General features: G+C 37.5%; 1 protein-coding gene across 2 annotated transcripts in view; it reads right to left on the bottom strand.

Annotated features, from left to right (window-relative positions):
• Positions 1–2,898: 2,898 nt before the first annotated feature.
• Positions 2,899–22,606, bottom strand: part of LOC122002771 — a 43,054-nt gene continuing 23,346 nt past the window's right edge. For both annotated transcript variants that reach the window (XM_042558081.1, XM_042558082.1), the window contains 13 exons: positions 17,996–18,097; positions 17,830–17,919; positions 15,942–16,017; positions 15,755–15,854; positions 15,594–15,663; positions 15,272–15,451; positions 6,659–6,781; positions 5,521–5,604; positions 5,229–5,413; positions 5,019–5,157; positions 4,874–4,933; positions 3,610–3,714; positions 2,899–3,313 (listed from right to left, as the gene is read on the bottom strand). In XM_042558081.1, coding sequence (XP_042414015.1) covers positions 3,200–3,313; positions 3,610–3,714; positions 4,874–4,933; positions 5,019–5,157; positions 5,229–5,413; positions 5,521–5,604; positions 6,659–6,781; positions 15,272–15,451; positions 15,594–15,663; positions 15,755–15,854; positions 15,942–16,017; positions 17,830–17,919; positions 17,996–18,097 — 1,428 coding nt within the window. In that variant the 3' untranslated portion in view covers positions 2,899–3,199. The remainder of the gene's footprint in view (positions 3,314–3,609; positions 3,715–4,873; positions 4,934–5,018; positions 5,158–5,228; positions 5,414–5,520; positions 5,605–6,658; positions 6,782–15,271; positions 15,452–15,593; positions 15,664–15,754; positions 15,855–15,941; positions 16,018–17,829; positions 17,920–17,995; positions 18,098–22,606) is intronic.

Here is a 22,606-nt window from a genome sequence, read left to right as displayed (position 1 = left end):
AAATTAAATTTTGGATCGTCTGCGGAACTTAACACGTTTGATCCAAAGCTTAATCTATTTGTTCTTTTAGGTTTTGACTTGGATCTCCTGTGGAACTTTACACGTTCGACCCAAGTCTCCTTAAGTTATTAATTCCATTAAATATTAATTTCCATAATTGGTTCCCAGTACTGACGTGGCGAGGCACATGGCCTTCTTGGATATGGGAGCAACCACCACCGACTAGATAAAACCTTTTATAGAAAGCTAATATTTAATTTCCTAAAATAACTTTAGGTTAACCAAAGAGAACAATCAAATCACAAGGAAAAGAAAAACCTAAAGAACACAGTATCGAAAAAACATATTCGAAATTCTAGAACGTAAGCCTCTTGTATTTAGTATTATTTCCATAAATAACTAGCATGATGCGGAAATAAAAATTACTAGTTATACCTTGTAGAAAAACCTCTTGATCTTCTACCGTATTCCTCTTCTAACCTCGGACGTTGTGTGGGCAACGATCTACCGAGATGAGAAACCACCAACCACCTTCTTTTCCTCCAAGCAAGGTTCGGCCACAAAGGAAAACTTCACCAAGGAGAAAAACCAAAATACTAACCAAGCTCCAAGAGATGCTAGCTTTCTCTCCTTCTTCTTCTTCTTCTCCAAGTAGTATCCGGCCACCACAAGAGCTCCAAGGGGGAGAGAGAGGTTCGGCCACCACAAGAGGAAGAGAGGGAGAGGATGGCCGTCCACACCAAGGAACAAAAGAGGGAGAGAAAATAATAGATGTTGTGTCTCTTGAAGGCACCCTCACCCCTTCTTTTATATTCCTTGGCCTAGGTAAATTAGGAAATTTAATTGTAATAAAATTTCCTTAATTTCCTTGACATGATTTAATTGAGAAAAATAAAATAAAATTTCCCCAATTAAATTCAAGTGGCCGGCCACATCAATGAAAACAAAATTAGACAAGTTTCAATCAACAATTAAAACTTCCTAATTTGTTTCCGAAAATTTTAAAAAATAAAATTTCTCTTCAAATCTCTTCATGGTTGATAAAAAGGAAATTTCTATAATTTTAATTTTACAACATGTGAATAATTTTTAAAGAGAAAATAAAATATCTCACCAATCTACAAATAAGGAAAGAGATCTAATCTCTTTCTTTAATCTTTTGTAGATCTTTTACAAGAGAGATATTTTAATTTTAATTCTCTTTAATAAATTATATCTCCCACATAATAAAAATTAAAATTAAAATTAAAATCCCTTTTTAATTTATTTTGGCCAGCCCTACTAACTTGGGTTCAAGCTAGGGCCGGCCACCCAATCTTATACCTAGGCCGGCCCTAGCTTGTTCCCAAGCTAGCTTGGTCGGCCCCCATTGGGTGGGTATAGAACTCTATAAATAAGAGGCTACGATAGGGACCGAGAGGAGGAATTGGTTTTGGTCTCCCGATAAAATTAAGCATCCTGTGTTCGCCCCGAACACACAACTTAATTTTATCAATAATAATTCATTCCACTAGAGAACTATTATTGAACTACCGCACCAATCCCAAATTACATTTTTGGGCTCCTTCTTATTATGAGTGTGTTAGTCTCCCTGTGTTTAAGATATCGAATGTCCACTAATTAAGTGAGTTACTGACAACTCATTTAATTAATATCTTAGTCCAAGAGTAGTACCACTCAACCTTATTATCATGTCGGACTAAGTCCACCTGCAAGGTTTAACATGACAATCCTTATGAGCTCCTCTTGAGGACATTATCAACCTAGTATCTCTAGGACACAGTTTCCTTTTATAATCAACAACACACACTATAAGTGATACCATTTCCCAACTTATCGGGCTTATTGATTTATCGAACTAAATCTCACCCATTGATAAATTAAAGAAATAAATATCAAATATATGTGCTTGTTATTATATTAGGATTAAGAGCACACACTTCCATAATAACCGAGGTATTTGTTTCTTTATAAAGTTAGTATAAAAGAAACGACCTCAAATGGTCCTACTCAATACACTCTGAGTGTACTAGTGTAATTATACAGTCAAGATAAACTGATACCTAATTACACTACGACCTTCCAATGGTTTGTTCCTTTCCATTATGGTCGTGAGCTACTGTTTATAATTTATAAGATATTGATAACATGATCCTCTGTGTGTGACACCACACACCATGTTATCTACAATATAAATTAATTGAACAACTACATTTATCATAAATGTAGACATTTGATCAATGTGATTCTTATTTCTAGATAAATATTTATACCAAAAGTTAGGTTTTTAGTATACACTCTAACAATTTTAATGTCATAGTCAGAAATTATAATTTATCTGAATTAATACTTATTCATTGTGATCAATCATCCATAATTTAGAATTAATTAAAAACCCTCAAAAACAAAATAACATTTTAAAAAATATAATAATACTAAAAAAATTGGGCCCGGATTAATACTTCCCTCTGCCCTTGCCAAGCTCTATGCTTCTTCCGTTGATTGAAACACACATAACCTTTGGAAGAACAGTGAGCACAGTCGTCAGCCACAATGACGACGACAGGGAATAATAACATCGCCTTCCTTCCCCGAACATCACCGTGGAGCTGTTCGTCTGCACTGCGTCCACTTCCTCCATGATGCACAAAGACTTGAAAAGTATTAAGACAATTCTAAAAACATCAAATTTGAGAATTCTATTATTGTTTCCCTTTAGGTTAGTTCCAACAACTTCGAGCAAGGCAGTTGCCAGGTAACGAACGATCGGGTGAATTACACAAGCAATACTTACGCAAAAATATTGTCCAAGTGTTTGTCAGGTAAAGAACGATCAGGTGTATTACACAAGCAGTCCTTATGCTAAAATAATGTCCAAATGTCAAACACACCAGCCGCTCGATTAAACAAGAACCCAACCCTATAGTTAGGCCCTTTATTTTTTTTTAACCATGATCATGTACAGATAAATAAGCCTTCAACCATGTTGAGGTCCAAAATTACAGGTAACGGGAAAAAAAACTATGGATTATACCACCTCGATAAACATTGAGTTGCGTTTGATAAAAATTAACAGTTGATAAATAACAGCTATGAAAAATAGATACAAGATTGACAAGAGAAGCCACTACTTTGATCGGCAGATTAGCTAGCTTGGTGAAAGGGATTTCAGAAGGGATATACACAAAATGGAGGTCTCCTACATAAAGTAGCTTAATGAATTCTTCTTTCTTGACCCTCCTTCACCATAGAGCTCATTCCACTGAAGAAGCTCATTCATATTTGTAGATTCGGATGACACACTTGCACACACCTGCAAGTTCAAAATTCACTAATAATTATTCACATTTGCAAATCAGCATTTTGCAAATTTACCGGGACAAGCTAAAAAGCTATTTAAGGAAAATTTTAGCTTTCAGGGAAGGAAAAAAACTGAATGCGCGTCAAATATGATTGCATACAATGGATCCAGGCCTCGAGCTGCAAATGCTCTCAGGAGGGAAATTATGGTACTTTCAAAGATGTTACAGGCACGTTTAGCATAGGGCATAGCCAGTATGAGTTACATTTTAATTGTAGTAATGTGTATGTACCATGTTGCTACATTACCTGATCATGTGCGTATTTGAAGTCTTCAAGGTTCAAGGGACGAATATCTCCACTTCCATATGGAATAGGTAGAGATCTACCTTCTGCAATTGCTGAAATCGTTTCCTGTAAGTTTCAAGACAGATAGTCAACAGATCCCATAACAAAAGGAACAATGGTGTGCAATTGCGAGTTTTAAACACCATAACAACAAAAAAGGGAGCATAACCCACAGAACATCGTGCATCAAACCTAGCAGCGTTGGTTCTCACAAGGTTATATTGGGAAACCTACTAGAGTTGTGCTATTGGGAAACACATAACTTATTATTAAGAAAAATGACCTTATGTGGTAGAAACAAGTTGCTCTGCCATTTAGGTATTCAGGTTCAGTGCCAATCAAAAGTGTCATACGTTTAAGCTTGCATCTCAAATGTGTTGGTATAAACAAATCATGTCCACGTGTGAATAATTAAACATCTACATTAATATTCAGTCATGGATGTGAAGAGATGACAAATTTTGGTGACATTAGTACTGCATATATAGGGCTGACCCATAGCTGTCGTAAAAGTAGGAGGCCATTTACCCTGAGTATGCACTAGAAGTCAACCAAATCTTTAGAAGTCAACCAAATCAACTCTTTTTGCTGGGTAATCTACTAGAAGTCAACCAAATCAACTCTGTATTCCTCTTCGTTGTTTCAGCAGTCTGGAACTATGGCTTAACAATCTTTAGTAGTACCATGTTTACCACAATTATATCCCCATGGGAAGCCCAGTTGGCTAGAGTGTGGCAGATTTACTACAATGGGGCAGGGATTTCCTGGCAGGTGCATGCCCTCGGAAAAATAACTCCTCCCACCCCCTAGCCTCTTGGCAATCGGCTATAAGCTGATCCCATGATTTACCTCTCTTCACATAACCTGAGAACGGGCTGTGAAGGGCATCTAATGAATGTAATCCAAATGTCTACCTCCATTATCTGGCATCAACCATATATCTTATTGCATTGAGCTTATATCGCTAATAATATATAAATGAATTAAGTTATGTTTTTTATTGTAACAACTAGAATATTCTTTGATCTTCCTCGAATGTTAATTGGATCTACACCTAATTGCGCTCATGGATGTTAGTATTTTTTTAGCATTTCTGTAATTCACGCCTCCATCTTAAGCATTCTTATCTCTGCAGTATTATAGTTTTACACGTGCTGCATCTTAACAGTCTAAAACTCCCAATTGAGTTTCTGAAATACTCAAAGTAGTGATGAGAAACACTAACCTTCTTTTCTTTCTCCAAAATCTCTCTGATGGGGCAATGTGCAGCAGTTACACAGAGATTCTGAAGAACAATAAGATATTAAATCCCTTAATCACCCGGGAATATAACTCAAACAAGATGAAACCACACTTCTAGTAAAGCTAACCTTCAGGTCACTTCCTGAGTACCCATCAGTCATATTTGCAAGAATGTCAAGATCAACATCTTGTGATAACTCTTCTTTTGACAATATTACTCTCAGAATCTTCTCTCTGTTTGATGCATCTGGTAAATTTACCATTAATCTGCATTACAAAACATTTCTACACATCAATCTTTTTATTAACAATTAAATTATACAATACCCAAAATTTACCTTCGAGGAAGTCTCCTTATAACAGCCTCATCAAGATCAAATGGTCTGTTTGTGGCAGCGAGAACTAAAACACGTTCTTTATCTTTGGTTCGCAAGCCATCCCAATTAACCATGAATTCATTTTTCATTTTGCGCATTGCTTCATGCTCCCCAGGATTTTCTCTCCTGCCCAACATACTGTCAACCTATAAAATGGAAATAACACAATCATCCTTCGAAACACAGAAATGAACAAAACAGAAGTCGATTGGATACTAATATCATTTACAATAAAACTAAACAATAAGCTTACCTCATCAACAAAGATCACACTCGGGGCAATCTTACTGGCTAATGTGAACACTGCTTTTACGTACTTTTCACCCTCACCAAACCACTGTTACAAATGGTGTAAAATTAAATTTAGAAAGGAAATAGACTTTACCATTTAAAGCACAATCAATGCAAAAATCACAAAGTTCCAATCTGCACATCCCTGTTACAGCTAACAAGATCCACATTAATGAGCCCTACAAGTGCCAACTTTTTGGGGTTTGCCAGATGGACCACTTGAACTCTATTTTAAGATATAGAATCAATTGGCTGTCTTTCAACATGTATATGGTGTTTTGAATCTTCATTTCTAGTAACTCCACAGCCATCGATCACTCACATATCTGCTATTATCCCATTATTAATATTTTCAACAATAACTCCTACATTTTGAATAATAGATCCAAAAATAACTAAAAACTCTTACTGAAATTTCTTGGTCATTCATCTTGACTGCTAGCTAACTTCTTTTCTTGTTATTGAAATTATATTTTTATATATTCAAATTTAGTTCTACTTAAAACCTATACATTATAAAGCTTCTCTCCAAATTCTCAAATTTATTTTATTTACACTATCAATTAACACATTATCCTCTACAAATAACAAATACAAAATTTGTTTTGAATCTAACTGATAAAATTATTTAGCAAAACTGTAGAAAGATATAAATTTAGAACTGACTTTGATGTAAACTTAACTACCACAGTTCATAGAACCCCTAGAAAGTGGTGATATAACTATTAGATATTTGTTTCTTCTCTAAAATACACCACCACTTTCTAGGGGTTCTGTTGTAAGCTTTTCTAAATCAACAAAAAAGATGATTTCTTTCTTCAATGTTTCTCCAATTTTATTAAATAAATATAATACATGGTTAAATAAATAGAATCCATGGTTGACACGAAACCAAATTGATACATTAATTTCTATAGTATTTTTTTTTCATTTTCACTTATTTTTTAAATTAAGTACCAGAACATAATTTTTATATTATCCAAAATTCAACTGACATGAAGATTGCAAACAGCTTTCTAACCTTGTATCACATAAAATACCAGCATAAACCACTTAATATAGCAGCCCATTTTTATAAGACAGTGCACAAGGCAAAATACCTTGGATGTGATGCTTGACATCGATATGTTGATAAAATTTGCACCTGCTTCTGTAGCAACAGCTTTAGCAAGCATGGTTTTCCCTGTGCCGGGGGGTCCAAAAAGAAGAATTCCTTTGCATGGCTGGAAAATAAGAAAAGAAAGTTAAACATTTTAATTTCTAGGGATCCTAACACAAAAGGCACAATTTAGTCATAACTTCATTTAATGCATACAAACTGAAAACTTGCACGTTAAAGTGTAACAATCAATATTTAATTTATAGTAGCAAGCCAAATAAAACTGAAAAAAAAAATACTTAAAAGTAGTTGAAGTTTCTTTAACTGAGTACAACTGTAAAAAAAACAATAATGCATTAAAATGTAGATCTGCTACATTAACGGCCCCCCTAGTGCCGGCCTCACGGATATGGAGAGAGATACATGCAGGTACACAGGCGTCAAACGCAACAATAATGCATTAAAGGTATTACTGGAAGTTTACTTTACACACTATCACCTATACAACAAAGAAAAAGGTAATTACACCAGATTTGATAGTGGAAATGTTTGAGATGGTTGAGCAATTCACAGAAATTACACCAACTATGGCTAACAATATCACACTACCTTGCATATAACCTGAATAAGGTAACTCTTCGGCAAAGTCAAGGTAAATGTCTCCCTTGTGTGCTAGTCACTGTTCCAAAGGCTAACAGCCGGCCGTAATTTACCTCCTCCGTGTTAGCCCTGGGACGGGTTGGCGGGGGCACTGGGGGAGAGCGTATTCGCCTTTTGCCACCATGAATAAGGTAACTCTATATTGTAGTCCATTCTAGACCAAGACAAAGAATAGTCTAGAGAAAGCTTAGGAATGCTAATTTGAACTGATGATCAGATGTCTAACTCACATGTGCCTTTAATGGGTCTTGGAGCACTACTTCTGCATCTCCCTAACCAAAGCCTCCCACATTGGGATTGCTTGTTAATGGTTGATCAAGCTTGATGGATTCACCCTCTGAAACAAGAAGTTCTGGTCCTGAAGGTACAATATCAACTACTTGATGTCCATCCGATGGATCAACAACGGCTATTTCATATCCACCGTTTTCTTTACGTACTATTATACTTACTACACCTGTTGATGTAGCATTATAGATTGTATTGTTACTTTTGCTACCATTAGATAAATCTGACCTCTTCCTTTGTTCCCACCTACATATATGGAATATTTTAAGAAGTAAACATCTTTCATTGTAGCAAGGTCGGGGGCAAGAATGGGAAAGATGATTTCACTATATTTCTGACCAGGAACAGGACCTATTACAATAATATTTCTTTTAATTTGGAAGAAATATGGGGGTGGGGCTAATTTGGGTAAAATGAATGTCGGATCACTATTAGCAAAGCCAATCCACCACTTTCTCAAGAAATAAGGAATCTAAGAGAGACGAGAATCTAAGAACAGGACTAAAATGGCCAAAGAAATTGGCTGGATATAGGGTAAATTTCCTTGCGCAGGCAATAAAATCAGATGAAAGCAGCTAGAAAAAGAACATGAATTGATCTAGCAACTTTTCATTCTTCAACAAATGTGGTGAAGTCCATAAGAGAAAATGTGAGAAGAACTTAGCAAAGGGCAAGTATCGAGTCTTGGCAATAGAGGCAAGTGAATAGCAAGTGCCAGGCTTGAGCAACAAGTAGCAAGAAGATGAATCTTAGCAGGAAAGGCAAAGCAGATCTTGTAAACTGGATGATTCTCTTTAGCAAGATGTTATCTCGTTCTCTCAGTCACTATCAATTCAAACAAAAGATGTTAACCTCACTCAAATAAAAGTTACCTCACCCCCTTAAATGACGAGATTCCAACATTCAATCTGTTCACTCGACCTTACACAATGGTTTGTTTGATTTGGGTTGAATTGGTTTCCTAAGTTTAAAAGGCTTAGTTAGAAATAACACAAATTTAATTGAGTTTCAGTTAAAAAATTAATTCAAACTAAATTTGGATTTGATTTAATAAGTATTAAAGATTTAATTCAATTCAGTTTGGGCCTAATCCTAGTGAACCAATCTGAAATAAGCACCATCATCATCAATCAAAGTGTTTACTCCAACTACAAGTGACAAAAGATGGCAGGACCAATTTACACAAGACGATGCCACCAACAAATTTATGACATTGGGTTTGAGTTAAATGAATTGATTCATAGATGGGTATTACCAGCAAATAAATTGGTCAAGTTCGAATTCCCTAGGTTGATTTGGAATAAACCCACCCTTTATAACCCATTTTCTAGTTTATCCATAGCAGTAACTTTAAGTTCGTCTGGTTTTTCTTCGAGATTTCTAGAAATTTTCTGCAGTCATGGAATCTTCCAAAAGTAATCTTCAACTACTTCACTATCTCTGTCTTCCTGCTTCTATTACCAATCTACCATCGACAAATTTAACAGGGATAACTATACATCCTAGGTTACAACAGTCGACATAGGTAATTAGAGCATTTGACCACAGGAGTTGCCAATTCCTAAGCCAAAGTTGCATAGGAAAGCTGTGATGTTTAATCATAGTTTGTAAAATCACGATCTTAGATCGTAGGATCGCACTATCTTATATCTGGAAGCATAAATTGATCCAAGACCGTGCAAAATCAATTTTTCAATAGAATCAGAGCAGGATCAAACACGATCGGTAGGATCATAACAGGATTGGTGGAACCTTTGAGAGGTCATAACTTTGACTCAGGTTGAACCACAGGACCTATACTATAGTTAATTTCTAGGTTTACCGTTAACCGCTCAGTTACAAACAAAAAAAAATCGTTTGAAATCTTTTCAGAGACCCGGAACATTTATCTTTTTTATTATTATTTTTTTATCTTTGCAAAAATTAGGATTAGGATTTTGAGACTCTTTAAAAATCTATTTAGTTGAGTTAGTTTTTTATCATCGTTTCCTTTCTCCAAAATGACAAATTTTTGAAAGTCTATTGTCTGATATTCTACGAAATCAAGGGGTCCTTAGAATATTTCCGACGTTCGTGTTCGATTCAAAGAATTCAATCATCTTATAAACCAAAGGAACATTATTATTATTATTATTATTATTATTATTATTATTATTATTATTATTATGTTAATAGACATTTTATATTATTTCATTTTATGATATGAAAATATAAATATTATTAAGTACTATTATGTGAGAATGGTAGTTAAATTACTAGTTAATTTAAATTTACAATATTGCATATATATACATGCAAAATTATTAATCTATTTATAGGTAAATGATTTTTTGAATATTTTTTCTAATTATTAATTATGTATCATGAAATTTAAAGGTTTTTGGTAGGATCGTACGATTCAACAATCTAATCTCGGCCGATTCGATTTTGACCCAAATCGATTCTACGTAGGATCACGATTCTACAAAATGTGTTCAATAATCGACCTTCCTTAAGCAAGGAATTTACCATAGCATTATGAGCATCTTCCAATGGTTTTTTTTATTGCTACCCAGCATAGTTGCAAACACAAAATCTGTTTACTGGTGATAACTCTCGTTCTTACAAGGTGATCAAAAATCTCTTTAGCTTTATCAATCTAAAAGAGATAACTACCAAATTGGTCGATTTCAGAACTTGCTATTGGTTCCAACAATAACTTCATATTGGCTACTAAGTGCCAATATAATGCTTGAGTTATGAAGATTAGATTGATAAGGTCCTTGAAATTATACTCATTTACATTATGAGCCTTGAACTCAAACCATTGAAAACTCAGATTCTTGGACGCACATTCAGTCCCTTGTTTTCTATGCCTCTAACAACTCTCCTTCAATTTTTAAGTGTAAGTACTCTATGGTAGTTTTGATATGGTCAACCAAGTTAAGTTAGATCTTGTTTGTGTTTGATGTCTTGTGTCTAATTGTGCAAGAATTTAGGAGCACAAGAAGTCGAGCGGAAGACGCAGCAAACGAGAAGGATGGCACGGGAAAGGAGCCAATGGGCTCAGTGCATCTGAGAGACCAGAAGCTGCAAAAGAGTACACCAGAAGACGACAAGGCCGTGCGCAATATTCGAGGGACAAGAAACCGGGGAGGAAACATGCTCAAGGAGAAGGTCGAAGTTGAGTTAGGGTGAACTCAACTCCGGTTAACCGAAGCATCACTCAAGCGAAGAAGATCAACTAAGGAGTTGATCTGCTTCATGGAAGGCACCTTCAATGGCTTGGGAGGCGCCTTCCAGCCTATTGAAGGCGCCTTCAGATGACCATTAGCTGAAGATAAAGTTTTATCTTCAACGATAAAACTTGTCTTGTTAAAGGCACCTTGGACCACCTTGAAGGCGCCTTCAAGCTTCAGATAACATTTTCCAGGAGCTATAAAAAGACCCCTGAAGCAAGAAATTAGAACAAAACTTGAACAACTCTTGTAATCTTTCCTAGTCTTTTTCTTGAGCTGCTAACGTTTAACGAAGGAGTATTTCTAGTAGAGCTTTTCAATGAATTGGATTAACAACCACCTAGGTTGTAACCTTAAATACAACCTTCTCTGCCACAATTAAATACAACCTTCTTACTTTCTTTCTTTAGTAGTTCATTTTTAAGCACTTCATTTTTGCTTAAATTAATAGTGTTATCTAACCAAGTTGAAAGATCGAGAAAGAGGTTATTTTTATTTTGCAAGCAATTCACCCCCTCTTCTCGGCCGCACCAGCACCAACACTAAGAATATGTTGGAACATTCGATTTTTGTTGTTCAAGCATAGTCCAATAAATGTTACGGAGACGATAAAAAGTAGTGTGGAGGTAAGGTTGAAAAAAGGGTAGCTCTAGATAGTGTTTACTGTGGAAAGCTAGGACAATTAAATCACATGGGTAAATTTCTGCCTTCAAATATTCTGTGCAAGAATCAAGTCCCACACTTGACTTAGCCTTCCAACAAATACTCCACCGAGGTACAAATAATGCTCAATGCAAAGGCACAACAAAAGACACAAGCAAGCAAGCAAAACCAACATGTATAGGAAAACTCCCAACCTTTATTATTCCCGATAACAAAGGAATACAAGTGGAACAATACAAAATTGATCACAAATCGCTCATCATCCGCCTATACAAATCTCTCATGATTTCCTCACAATTCTTTCAAGATTCGCCTAGACAAATCCCCTTGAACTTTGCCTACAATCTTACCCTCGATTTGCCTCACATTGCCAATGACCCACCTTGCCTATTTATCATGCATAGGTAAGCAGTTACAATGGAAGTTACATGGTAGTTGCCCCAACCACCATTGCCACATGTACAAAACCGACTCAACTTCTACAAAACCATCTTGTCCACATATCTTGGTTGTATTGGCACCATGCCAAGTGGCAGCCTGCACACCTTGTGCTTTGCCCCATCATCATGCTGCATTGACTCATGTCAAGTGTCAGCATGCACCGCTTGTGCTTCGGCCCATGGTTCTTGGGCTCATGCCAAGTGTCAATTTGCACCCCTTGCACTTGACCACGATTTTGCTTATTTGGCACCGCACCAAAGTCACGCCTGATGTTTAGTCCATGGTTCCGCTTATATGGCTCCGTGCCAAAGTCTGTATGCACGCCTAGTGCTTGGCCCATGGCTCCATTGCTTTGGCACCGCACCAAAGTTTTATATGCACGCCTTGTGCATGGCACAAGTTCTGCACCATGAGCTAGCCCCTGCTGCTCCATCCGTATTGAATGCACCCGCCGCATGCCATGGCTTTTCCTGCAAGCCCACTTGGCTAAATGCTTGGAACCAGCACGTCCAATCCTTGCACTTGTTCGTCACAATCCGAGTCTTGCCCCTACATGACTTGTGGTTAGATAGCCCTGCACGCTGCTACACATTTATTGCTTCTTGGCATGCCCTGCTCGTAGGGGTGTAAATGAACCAAGCCGTTCGCAAGCTATTCGAAGCTCGATTCGATAAAAGCTCGTTTGAGCTCGTTTAATGAGGCTCGTTAAGATAAACAAACCAAGCTCAAACTTCGCAATATTCGGCTCGTTAGCTCGTGAGCATGTTCGTTAAGCTCATTATGCAACTTTTAAATAAAAAAAATAATAGTTTTGATATTGAAGTTATAGATTTTACACTCTACTTATGAAAAATATAGACAAATATATTAAATTTATTTATTAGAATAAAATTATAAATTTTAATAATAATATTATAATTTTCTCTAAATATATAATTTAGTTTTTAATGAATATTTAAATTTATGATTTATATTTATTAAGCTTGTTTAGGCTTGATAAAAGCTCGAATAAGCTCGTGAGCCATGAATATATTCGTTAAATAAAGCTCGAGCTCGGCTCGATTATAAACGAGCCAAGCTCAAACATTCAAGAGTTCGGCTCGGTTCGGCTCGATTACACCCCTACCTGCACGCATGCCCTACTTGCATGATCACCAAGTTTGTCCTTGCATGTCTAGTGCTTTGGACAATAACCCATGTACTATCACAATTCTCCACTGTTTGGCATGCGTTGCGCACAAGCCCTACTCGGGAGATTGCCAAATCTGCTTCCAACATGACTTGGGCTTGGGCAGCGCCCCACGCACTGTCGTATCCGCTACTTGGCATGCCTTGCGCACTGCCACTGTTAGATGGCCCACACACTCTCAGAATCCTTCCCGCTGGTTGGCATGTCTTGCGCACATGTCATGCTCAGAATATTGACAAATCTGCCTCCTGTATGACTTGGGCTTGGGTAGTGCCTACGCACTGCCTGAATCCACTGCTTGGCATGTCTTGCGCACATGCGATGTCTGGATGAATGCCAAGTCTTGCCCGTGCATAACTTAGGCTTTGGACATCAACCCGCGTGTTGTCGCATCCGTCGCTTTGCCTATGGCACGCCCTGCGCACCTGCACAATAGGGTGGATGTTTGCCAGGTCTGCCTCTTGTAGACTTGGGCTTGGACAGTGGCTCGTGCACCGTCGGATACTTGTCACTCCTTGGCATGGCTTGCGCCCATGCCAACTCGGATGATTGCCAAGTATGCCTCTGCATAACTTGGTCTTTGGATAGCACCTCGCATGCTGTCAGAATCCTCAGCGCTGCTTAGCATGCCTTGCACGCATGCCCAGCTCGAATGTATGCCAAGTTTGCTTCCTGCACAACTTAGTCCATGGCCAGTGCCCCACACCGTTGCGTCGTTTCTTGGCATGTTTTGTGCACATGCCACACCCGCTTGTTTGGCAAGTCTGCCTCTCGTAGACTAGGGCTTGGACAATGCAGTCCGCTGCTTGACATGTCTTGCGCATATGCCAGGCCCGCTGATATGCCAAGTCTGCCTCCTACAAAACTTGGGCTTGGACAGCCCCGTGTTGCCCAAATACTTCGCTGCTTAGCATGTCGCGCGACCCGCGAATATGCTCAATAGGTTGGATCAAAGGAGCACCGCCCAATGCTCTCGTCCCATCCAGCCATCAAGTTAGGGGGCTAACAGATACCCACTTAGTCATCCTCGTATATTGCTCATGTAGCTTAATCTGAACCACCTCCATAGGATGGGCTGCCAACAGGTAAGGAATCCAGTTTTAGTTCCATTTTCACAAATTGCTACCGACTACATTCACTTCCTCTGGCTCCAAATTAGAGAGAATGCATCATCTCAGCTAGCTACTTTAAATTTGTTTTGTTCGTCTTTAATCTCCAAGTAAAGGCAAATTGTTCCTTAATAACTTAACTGTGCCTTCCTGGGCATTCTCATACACAGAAAGGGTTATCCTTGCTACTCTCCTAATTATGTACTTTATTTATGCAACGGTAATCTTCTTTGAGTCCCTTCCATTTATCTAAACTACACATCTTCTAAATCTATCGTGGAGGAACTTCTTCATGCAGAATTATATGCTCAATATCTCCTCTCAAAGAACTAGCATGAACGCCCCAACCACAACAGGATTATAACAAAAGAATAAGAACTGAGAATGTTATAGTTGCTCCTCGATATTCTACTACCCTCCTGACATTGTCCACAATCCCAAATCCAGTTTCTAATTTGGAACTCCATGTTATTATTTAGAAAAGTAACTGCAAATGCACTGCTTCACATCCTCTTTCTCGTCACACGTCATTGTCAATTAGTTATTCTTCCTTCACTTCTTTAGATTCTCATTCCACTTGAAAGAATGTTTAAAAGGCACTTTCTGATATAAGCTGTGTCAAGTTAAGCAAGATGATTAGTTGACAACTGATTATGAAAAATTAGGTGACAGTACAAACTGAACTTCAATGGCTGATGCGGTTTGCAAATCTAACATTTTACAACTAGGAATTTTGTAGGCCACGGAGAGTCAGCAACTTTGTCTGGGAAAAGACTAACCAAAAAGTCATTAAGGATAATTATACTATGCAGAATACACTTAACGTATTTTGACAATTTGTATGATGAAGGCATAAGTAATATCAAACAATCATATTAGGAGGCACAAATTTATTTGGAATGAGTGCAAGACTAATATATTTGACAAATTACTATGATTGAGTAGACTAGTAGGAATTTATATGTTACAACAAGTTTATTTTGGTATCCAAAATTAGAGAATTCAAACTGAACAACAATTAGGAGGAAAATCAATAAAAGAAGTACCTTTGTTAATTGTCCTTTGCAAAATAGTTCTGGCCTCTGTAGAGGAAGCATCACCAACTCCTTCAGTGTTTCTTTAACATTCTCCAATGCTCCAATGTCATCAAATGTAACTCCAATATCATTAGGCGGAATAACATCAGCAAGTAGTCTTTTCTCAAATTCATTCTCAGTAACCACATCCTGTAACAAAGCAAATTGGTAATTAAATAATGACATTGAAGTGGTACAATGAAGGAAATTCGTAAGTATACACCAAAAGACATTGCACTGGAGAACGCAGCGGTATCATTCAGATTACAAAAAAAATAAACAAGGGAAATACCTTAAGTGATTTCTTCGAGCTCTTGTTATCATTTTGAAAGCTCTGCAGCATACTCAACCCATTCATAAGGCTGCCAGTCATTTGTAACAATTTAAGCAGGTTAGAGGGAGCTTTATATAGACTCCATGCTTCACTACATCACAATTCAAATGTATAATAACCTTTCACCGGAGAGAACGAGCTTTGTGTCCTTTGGCAAGGCTTCAATTCTACTATTCTCGACATGATGACTAAGAGCAAAACCAACTAACTTATCCACATCTGCCCAAAAATATTTATATATTTTCTTTTAAAAGCATTGGTAACGATAGTAATGATAATACAGATAGACCATTGAAAGCAACTCACTTTCATTTGTAAGTGTCTGATCCTTTATTGACACAGCTTCAATATCATTGCAATCTAAGCCACACCGATTCAAGAACTGTATAAACACAAAAGACGGAAACCATAAGATGGTAGCACATCTAATCAAAAAAATTTTACTAATGTGAAGAATGAGAAGAAAATAACAAAATCGCAGGCATCTATGATAATTAACCAGACCTTCATCAAAGAAAGAGAAGGGATTAAAAGCAACCAAGGGCGCATCAAATAACAGCAATTGCATATTACATATGCTAGAATAAATATATTAGTTGAACATAATGGAGAGGCCTTGAATATGACATAACAAATTGCTTCCTCCCGTCCTTCAGGTTTTATGTACTCTTTTTCCTCCTGCTACTTGTCTTCTTTCTCTACCTAACAAGGTCTCCTATAGATCCCAACTCCAACATCCCCACTAGTATATCAATGTCAGCCCCAGCCATCCAACTCCAACTCCTGCTAATTCCTCCCCTCTAGTAACTTTTAGTGACACCCCACACCAACCTCTACGTGCAGTCTGCTCTGGAGAAGGCCAATATACTGTGTGCTCTCTGCTACATATGCAGAGGCCTCACTTGACCAAGTGAAGACAAGATGCTGATGTCACCAGCTTGCCAGGGGAAAAAAGGCAAAACCTCACATATCCTTCCACCAAATCCAGTGGCCAACCTTTCTGCACAGTTACACTGGGTCCAGCGCCTTCCTCTCCCCCATCCAGAAATTGAGCAACAGTGCATGTCAATGTCTCACTGCATGTCAATGTCTCTATCCACAAACTTGAGGAGTGTTAAAACTAGTCTCGTGTTGTTGGTTGAATCAATATGCATTACATTGGGGGGCATATATATCAAAGACATACAATAAAGAATAGATCTTCTAAAGCACATTATTGCCCCTAGCGCAGACTGTGGGCACATGGCATCTCTAACATAATGGTCAAGGGTCGATTCTCAATAACTGACGACCTGAGATTTACCCCACCATACGCCTAACGCCTATATACCTGCATCTATCTCTCTCCATATCTGTAGGGCCGCCACCTACAAGAGCTGTTAAGGTAACAGATTGACCTTTTTTTCTAAAGCACATTATTTATATAATACCATGAATATCACATCATCTTTTGTTTAGCATGACAAATATCTAGTAAGGCATGGAGTGTAAAAATGATGGGCCAAAGGATTTTCTGCCATGGGAATCATGAAAGTCAAAGTGCTTCCATTGTTGACCTCTTATTAAAATACATAGAACTAACAAAACATTAAACAAGTTGGAAAATTAAAAGCTCAAGTACTACTTAGATTAGATAATATGAAATTATCATTCATTAATTAAGTTAAAATAAATAAATCAAGTAAACAAATTAAATTTTCAATTGCTGATTAAATTTCAAAAGGATTCCTGACTGATTGAAAATGAGATGTAGAGTGTGGCATGTGATGACGATTAAGCAACATAATCAAGTTATATGTGTTTTGCACCCAATAGGAAATTTTATTTCATTTTCCATGAATATTACCATGCATATTGCCGGTTGGCAATAAGCTAATTGCTAGAACATGAAACTGACATAAGGGAAATTGATGTCTTAGTGCTAAAGCTAGAACCTGAATTGTTATAAATATTTCCTGATATCAAAACTGCAGCATTTTACTTTAATACTTCCATCTAAGGTTCAAGGAGAAATGTTATCTCTTTAAGACACTTGAGACAATGAAGACTTCTGAAACAAAATACCAAACAAACTCACAAGTCATCGAACAGCCTGCCTTTATGATGATGAAATTCTTGAAACAAAAGGTAAAAAATCCAAAATATCGCAACATGGATCAACAATTTGAATTCATGCAGAAAAGATAAGACTTACAGATCGTATACTCAGCACATTAGACTTGGCTTTAAGAGTTTCAACATCACGATCCAACTGCTGTTTCCATTCTGATAATTGTGCTTCATCCTGCAAGTATTTATAGTATGCAAACAAAGATACTCTTAAAAAAGGGCAAATACAAATATAAGTCCCCAACTCAAACCTGTGGAAGTTGAATTGTGACTTTGTTAGGGAAAAGTCTGGAGAGCTGTTTCATCGTCTTAGGAATCTCCTTGCTTCTTTCGTGCAGCCTCCCAAAGTTATCCTGGGTATTCCCGGGGGACAGATTATGGAACAGAGATAATTGAGCTGTAATTTTACTTTATTTTATTTTAGATTTTTATTGGCTCTGAGGTAAATGTAAATATCTCAACAAGATAACATTAGCATGTATGTCCAAATGTAACAAAAAATAAAAATGAAATTGTTGATCAACTATGACAAGTGAGGGTGCTACAATCAGATGTCATGATATGATGAAACACATCAATAACAAAATTAATGGTAAAGAAATTTACAGGCTTATTAATAGAGGGGTCAGTATGAACAATGGCTATATTTAGAAAGAATATGCGAAAAACCACCCTACAAAGTAACATTTCTGGTTTAGCCCAAAGAACTTGGTGAAAAGTTTGTCTATTAATCCCAAGGTTTAAAATTTCGACCCGGTTTCTGTATCGTATCGTGCCGTGCCGATACAGTTTCGGTATTTTTTATTTATCTATAGTAATTATAAGATAAATATGTTTATTATGTATATAAGAATGTTGTATATTGATTTATTATAAGTTCTCAATTATTGAATAATTTAATATTATTAGAAAAAATAATTAAAAATAATTTTATTTAAATAGAATTGATATATTAATAATTCAAATTAAAATAGAAGTATCTATAATAATAATAATAATAATAATAATACAAATTAATACAAGATATTACTTTATATTAATAATAATTATATAAATTAACTATTTATTCATTTAATTAATTACTAATTAAATAATATATATTTTAATAGTAAAAAATATCAAGTAAAAAAATTTTAAAAATAAAAAAATCAAAATATAAATATAAGTTATTAGAATTTTTTTTTAAAAAATTTAGAATTTTTTTAAAAATTTAAATGAAATTTAAAATAATAAAAAATATATTAGAATGTAAATAAGAATTATTATATATTTTTTAAAATTTTTAAATAAAATTTAAAATATTATTTTTTCAAAATATTAATTAATAAAATTTATTTAATTTATTTTAATTTTAAATATATTTTTTATATATTTTATTAGGATAATTTAATTAGGGTATATAAAAGTCTCTTCGAATTATCATACATCCTCCACACATCCTTGAGAATTCTTTAAATTAATTAAATAAAATAAAAAATTATTAAAAACAGAAAAAAAAAAAAAATTCGCGGTGGCAGCAGAACACGAGATCGCGCTGCAATGATCGCGGGCGATCCCGCGAGGGGCGTCCGGCGGCGCCAAAAGCGTCGTCGGATGCTTCCGGCGCCGCAGAAGCCGTTGCGCACGACGCCTTCGGCACTAAAGGCGGGACGCCTCCTCCGGCGCCGCCGAGACGGGGACGCCTCCCATGCCGATTTCGGCTTCGGCGGCATTTCAAACATTGATTAATCCCCCGAAAGACAAGGTGCATATATGAGGAGACTGAGTTATCCCATAATTATGTTAACATCAACTCAAATTAATTTTAATCTTTTAATTTCTTAACATCGACTCAAATGAAATTTAAGCTAATAATTTCCTTCTACCTAGTTTGCATACCTCAAATTATAAGGATATGGCAATTAAAATGTCAATTGTAATATAATTTAGAAAGAAAAAAATTAAAAAAATGCATCAAGCTTCTTGACTATGATTATAGCTTACTAATACCAAAATGAACATTGGTTCTTATAATATCTTAATGAAAAGACACTTATAATTTTCCAAGACTCAAATTAAATAATGCTCCTAGTCATGGGACATTTGGACATCTGACACTGGAAGTAATTGGAATTGGACTGATATGATTGGATCTGACAAAAGCACAATAAAATAAGATATGGATGATAAATTTCTCCAACTCTAACATTCTTCCTCCTCTTTGATACTGTTGATGTGCTAGTTGGTATTTTCCTCTTCCCCTCCCCACACTTTATAATATGCATGTGAAGTCGTATAGAACTTGATGAAAATACACACATGAAGATTTGGCATTGGCATGGCCAAGGTGTTGCTAGCTCAATGGTTTAAAAGTTTATGGAGTTCGGAGAAGGATGGCATGGACTTTGAAAGACCATGATAAGGAGCAACAGAGTAATGATAAGCGAGTCATGGCAAGATTCCAAGGGAGTTGAGAGAGTGACACATGTACGGATGGGGAAGGGTACAACTCTTAAATGGGACAAACTCGACCTTAGAAATATGCATTGCCAATATTTCAGTCGACTAATATTATTAGTGGACTGGCTAAGGAGTCAACTAAGGGATAAATAGAAAAGTTTGTCTCTAGAGTCCAGTCAACCAATCAACCATGATCAGTCCAGTAGAGTCTAGTGGACAAACATTAAATATCAGGAAGCTGTTAGCAAGACAAGATTTGACAACACCTGTCCAGGTCCAAGTCAGCAGCTGATAGTCGACTGGAGTGACCACTAACTCATCCAAGTCATGGACATGGACACCAAGTAGTCAATTGATCAACAGAAAAGTTGTTTTTCAAAGGTTGAACTTCAGGTAAAAGTGAAGACTATATATGATACGATGATGGGACTCCACCAAAGATGGGCGTGGAGGACAAAGTCAAAACAATCAAAGGTCCAAGATCACAGATCAGGCAAAGTTGGCAGAACGGGCCTTCAACGCCGGTCAGACGTGACAGTCTGAATGGCCAACCTCTGAAAATTTGCGACTGGGGTTAAGAAATAAACAGAAAATTTCCCAACCCACCGTCCCTGTCGATCGGATGGCATGTCCGATCGAACAAATGGTAGCCCTCTAAGGACAAGTCGATAGTTCTCATCAGTACAATCGAGTTGGGACGTCCTTGCCGAGCGGCCTCCAGTCGATCAATAGTGGGATCCACCCACATATATTATCATACCCTTTTGGAAGTTTGAGTCACAACAGAGCATGTCCCGCATACAAATCGTACTTTAAAAGCTTCCAACCTGTCACGTCAGATATTTGTGTGCTTGTTTATGGAAAAGTGTCAAGGACACTTTTTGACTTCTCTTTTCATAAGACGCTTTAAAAAGTGTGCATACGCTTTGAGAAGCGTGCACAAGCACTATAGAGACACTATAAAGGGATTTCCATCCACAGGTAGAGGTATGCGATATCTTGTTATTCCACACGCTCTAACTACTATTCATTTCTACTGTTCTTCTCTGAGCCGAGGATTGACTGACTTGAGCGTCGGAGGACCAATGCCGGGAACCCATTCTCGATCCGGCACTAACGCTCCTGGTTTTGCAGGACAGCGAGGAGTTTTCATCCAATCAACCGCCGAGTCACATTCCCAGCCTGTCATCTTCTCCGCTTTCGGACATGATCAATATATACAGGCACATGGGAACTTGAAGAAGCTACTGGTATGCAAGGATTTGAAATATCATGCCAAGGCGGTTGAAATGAACGAAATATCTTGTTCCTCCCGTCGACTGGCATTAGCATGACCCAACACCAGGGGCATGACCCAGCACCAGGCACAGGGGCAATCGCGAAGGCATCACGCGACCCCCGCGATCACTACAGAAGGCTCGAGTGCAGCTTTGCCAAAGTGGCCGCGCGACCCCACACCACGTCAGAGGCCACAATGTCCTGAATGAGGTCGCGATGCCCCGACTGAGGTTGCGAGCTATGATAGGGATAATCCAAAGAGGATTTGGGTTTTAGGAATAATCTAAAGAGGTCGGAGGCTAAGGTCGCAATGTCGCAAGTTTTGACCGTCCGAACGGCCAACCTCTGAAAACTTGCAACTGGGGTTAAGAAACAGACAGTAAATTTTCCGGCCCATCGTCCCTGCCGATCGGACGGCATGTCCGATCGGGCAAATGGTAGCCCTCTGAGGATAGGTCGATAGCTCTAATCAGCACGACCGAGTTGGGACGTCCCTGCCGAGCGGCCTCCAATCAGTCAATAGTGGGACCCACCCATATATCTCATCGTATCCTTTGGAAGTTTGTGCCACAACAGAGCATGTCCCGCATACGAATCGTATTTTAGAAGCTTCCAGTCTATCACGTCAGATATTTGTATGCTTGCTTAAGGAAAAATGTCAGACACACTTTTTAACTTATCTTTTTCTAGGATACTTTAGAAAGCGTGCATACGCTTTAAAATGAGTGCACAAGCGCTACAGTGAATATAGAAGGAGATTTCCATCCACAGGCAGAGGTATGCGATATCTTGTTATTCCACACGCTCTAGCTATGTTCATTTCTATTGTTCTTCTCCACTGAGCCGAAAACTGACCTAAGCGTCGGAGGGCCAATGTCAGAAACCCCTTCCTGGTCCGACACTAACGCTCCTGGTTTTGTAGGACAGCGAGGAGTTTTCATCCAATTAACCGCCGAACCACGTTCCCAGCCATCTTCTCCACTTTCAGACAAAAACAATATATATAGGCACATGGGAACTTAAAGAAGCTACCGGCAGGGATTGAAATATCAAGCCAAGCTAGTTAAACGAACAAAATATTTCGTTCCTCCCGTCGACCGTCATCGGCATGACCCAACACCAGGCCCAGGAACAGCCACGAAGGC

The sequence above is a fragment of the Zingiber officinale genome, chromosome 7A (assembly GCF_018446385.1).
Source record: "Zingiber officinale cultivar Zhangliang chromosome 7A, Zo_v1.1, whole genome shotgun sequence".
NCBI lineage: Eukaryota > Viridiplantae > Streptophyta > Magnoliopsida > Zingiberales > Zingiberaceae > Zingiber > Zingiber officinale.
Note: the sequence above shows the minus strand (reverse complement) of the source record. Positions and strands in the feature narration are given on the sequence as shown.